The 3,942-nt window shown below is 32.4% G+C and overlaps 1 protein-coding gene across 2 annotated transcripts; it reads left to right on the forward strand.

The window, feature by feature from the left end:
- Nucleotides 1–1,609: 1,609 nt before the first annotated feature.
- Nucleotides 1,610–3,333, forward strand: LOC105965832 (transcription factor MYB60). 2 transcript variants are annotated; one of them, XM_088824241.1, is made up of 4 exons: nt 1,610–1,726; nt 1,866–2,006; nt 2,277–2,406; nt 2,509–3,333. In XM_088824241.1, exons 2-4 carry the CDS (start codon nt 1,874–1,876, stop codon nt 3,230–3,232), a joined length of 987 nt encoding a protein of 328 aa, XP_088680367.1. In that variant the 5' UTR covers nt 1,610–1,726; nt 1,866–1,873; the 3' UTR covers nt 3,233–3,333. The 2 variants fall into 2 exon arrangements, with proteins under 2 accessions (XP_088680367.1, XP_088680366.1); XM_088824240.1 differs by lacking the exon at nt 1,610–1,726 and having other exon boundaries at nt 1,827–2,006.
- The last annotated feature ends 609 nt before the right edge of the window (nt 3,334–3,942 follow it).

Raw genomic sequence — 3,942 nt, forward strand, 5'->3', positions numbered from 1 at the left:
CTTTTCTTTTTATTCATGATCATCAGTTTGAGAGGATATTTGTAATTTCAATAACGAAAGGGGTTCATTCGGGAATTTACCTTACCTCAAATGTATATTCGTAATTTACCATATATTATATCTTTCTCAGGAAAAGACAAAGAAAGAAAGGGCAAATTTCACATCACCCCCGTATATTTCTATTTTTTGCACTTTTCCCCTCAAAAAATTTAAAAGTGAATGCCCCTTCAAAATGTTATTTTTATTGCACATTGCCCCAATAGCAAAACTCCGTTGAATTACTCATCAAAATTGAGTATTTTTGTTGCGTTACCCCTTAAAAACACTATTTTTTTTCCACGTTGCCCCTTCAAACTTTGTTGCGTAATGCCGTCAAAATATTGACTTCCGGGGCAAAGTACAACCAAAATAATATTTCGAAGGGGAGGTATCCCTTTTTTGAAATTTTAGGGTGGGAAAGTGCAAAAATTGAAAATTTATAGGGAGTGAAGTGCATTTTGTCCAAAAAGAAAAAAAAAATTACTATTTATAGTTGGGCCGGCCCAAAACCGTATAGCAGAAGTACCGGCCCGAAAGTACTTAACACTGTTCAATCAACAACCACCATTAACTGCCATAACATACAGATACAGTCAACACACAGTAGCATGTGTAAATATACTAGGTATAGATCCTATATGTCTGTCTATATTGTGTGTGTGTGTGTGTGTGTGTGTGAGTGTGTGTGTGTGTGTGTTCTTGGTGACAGGCCCCCCCTCTGTTTCCCTCTGATCAGAAATTATCAAAAGACAAGGTACAAGTATACAGAGCATAAGGTACTCCCAAAGTGTCTTTTGCTGGAAATAAATAATAACAAATTAAAGTTAATTATTGTCCATCAATTATCGACATAAATCATAATTATTAAGCTACTAGAAATTAACACCACATGCAATACAAAATAATAATAATAATAATAATAATAATAATAATAATAATAATAATAATAATAATAATAATAATAATAATAATAATAATAATAATAATAATAATAATAATAATAATAATAATAATAATAATAATAATAATAATAATAATAATAATAATAATAATAATAATTAGGCAAAAATGCACTTCACTCCCTGGAAATTTCTCGTTTTTGCACTTTCCCCCCTAAAAATTCAAAAAAGGGATATTTTCCCATCGAAATATATTATTTTGATTGCACTTTGCCCCATAAGCCAATTATTGTGCAACAAATATGACATTTTAAAGAGAGAGCATGCAAAAAAGTAGTATTTTTAAGGAGCAATATGCAGCAAAAAAATAGCGTTTAAAGGGGTAATATGTAACAAAAATACTCAATTCCGATCAATAATCCATTAGAGTTTTGATATCGGGGCAATGTGCAACAAGAATACTATTTTAAAGGGGGCATTCACTTTTAAAAAAATTGAGGGGGTAAAGTGCGAAAATTATAAATTTACAGGGGTTGATGTGCAATTTTCCATAATAATTAATTAAAAATCTTAGGTCAACAAGAAAAATAAAAGAGTTCCTGTTCCACCACGTGATCCCACACAAGATATATCAGAAGAGCAAAAATATGTAATTCTTTAAAGCATTAAATCTCCCTTATGATATATAATAATGGTGTATGCATGTATATATGTGTATGTATATATATCCACATAATTGACTTCTTTTTTTTTCTTCAATTTAGAAGTACACACCAAATATCCTGCAGGTGAATAACAAAACTGCCCTTTTTCTCTCTTATCATCATCACCATACATATATATATATATATACAAGGTTAATTTATCAAGAACACAAGTTTTCTCTTACACACCTACCCCACCCCACCCCCACCACCCCCAACATAGGAATTAAAATGGGAAGGCCTCCATGCTGTGATAAAGTAGGAATCAAGAAAGGACCATGGACACCTGAAGAAGACATCATTTTAGTGTCTTATATTCAAGAACATGGTCCTGGTAATTGGAGAGCTGTTCCTACTAATACCGGTATTACTTCTTGTCTTTATATATATATATATATATATATATATATATATGTGTGTGTGTGTGTGTGTGTGTTTTGGATGAATTCTTGAAAAAAAACACACACACACACCATATATATTTTGAAGATTATTCTGGTTTTGGGTTTTAGGTTTCGGGTTTTGGGTTTTCGGGTTCTGGTTTTAGTGATTTTTATACTAGTCTTGATATTCGAAAAACTCGACTTTTTTTTTTTTATTTTTTTATATTTTGTTTTTGCATTTTCTTTTTAAGGTTTGTTGAGGTGCAGCAAGAGTTGCAGGCTGAGGTGGACTAATTATCTGAGACCAGGGATCAAGAGGGGCAATTTCACCCCACATGAAGAAGGGATGATTATCCATCTCCAAGCTTTATTAGGCAACAAGTAATTAATTAATTGATTTTAATAATTCTTTTTTTTAATTAATCTATGCTAATTAATGATAAAATTATAATTATGTGAATTTTTTTGTAATTTTAATTACAGATGGGCTGCTATAGCAACATACTTGCCACAAAGAACAGACAATGACATCAAGAATTATTGGAACACTCACTTGAAAAAGAAGCTCAAGAAACTCCAACTACCGCCTTTCGAAGCACCACCAACGCCACAAATGGCGGCGGCGTCTCAAGATTCGACGTTTTATCGTCAATTCATTTCGAAAAGTTATAATGGCGCCGAAAGAATCATCGATAATAATCACAAGGTTGTGGTAAGTGAGAATTCATCGGTATACGCCTCGAGTGCGGAGAATATATCGAGGCTTCTAGAAGGATGGATGAGGGCCTCCCCTCCACATGCCAATAATAATATCAATAATAATAGTAGTACTTCCAATTTGACCGAAAATTGCGATAAATTTTATTGCGATTTCGGGAAATTGATCCCGACGACTGATCATCAGTCGTCGGGTGTAGCTTCTGCTTCACTCCAGTGTTATAGGCCGCAGGAAATTGAGCATCAAGGCGAGAATGGGAATATTCCGAATGATGAGTTGGAATCTATTTTGTCCTTTGACGATCATCATCGCGATTTGATTAGCAATATGGCTAATTGTGAGAAATCGAAGGTCCGATTTGTGCACGAGCATAAGGCGAAGATCGAAAACAACAATAATATTCCACCGTTGTCGTTTCTCGAGAAGTGGTTGTTGGATGAAAGTGCAGGTCAAGTGGAAGGAGTGATGGAATTGCCACCAATATTCTAGTAGAGGGACATATTTGCCAAGAACAATAAATGGAGGGGGGAAAATTAAAAGGATCATTAGTTTGTGTTCGTTTTAGTAACTAATCTTCTGCTAGGGTTCCAAAAAGTTGGATCCTTTTGCTCTTTTTTTTTTTTTTAATTATTTTATTTTATTTTTTGTTTTGCAATTTCTTATTGCTCTTTCTTTAACAAAATTGTAACTTCATAATTAGGTATGTGTTCCTAAATGGACCCTATTTTCTGAAGTATTCAATTTGTCTCATCAATTTTCTTCATCTCTATGTATTAAATGTTTTCATATATATTTTCACCGAATAAAGTAAATACAATTAAACCTCTATAAATCAATACAGACAGAAGTAACAAACTTTTATTAATTTATCAAAATATTAAATTATCAAACTAATAATTCAGCACATTTTTACTGGATCGGGACCGTAAGAAATTATTATTTAAGCGAAATTAATGATTTATCGAGTATAAATTTATCAAAGGTTCTACTGTATATGTCATTAATTATGTCTTAAATCAAATGAAAGTGGTGATAAATATATGTATGTACTTGTCTCTAATTAATTAGTCAAGAATCAAGAACTAATATTAATCCAAATCTTGATCTTGAACACTTCGTAGGCATATTTATTAGGCCGGCTAGCTGCAAAGATGGCGACTTCAAATAAGAACATTAAATAGAAAGAAAGCACTACTACA

Source organism: Erythranthe guttata, chromosome 10 (genome assembly GCF_056151865.1).
Source record: "Erythranthe guttata isolate IM_541 chromosome 10, IM_541, whole genome shotgun sequence".
Classification (NCBI taxonomy): Eukaryota; Viridiplantae; Streptophyta; class Magnoliopsida; order Lamiales; family Phrymaceae; genus Erythranthe; species Erythranthe guttata.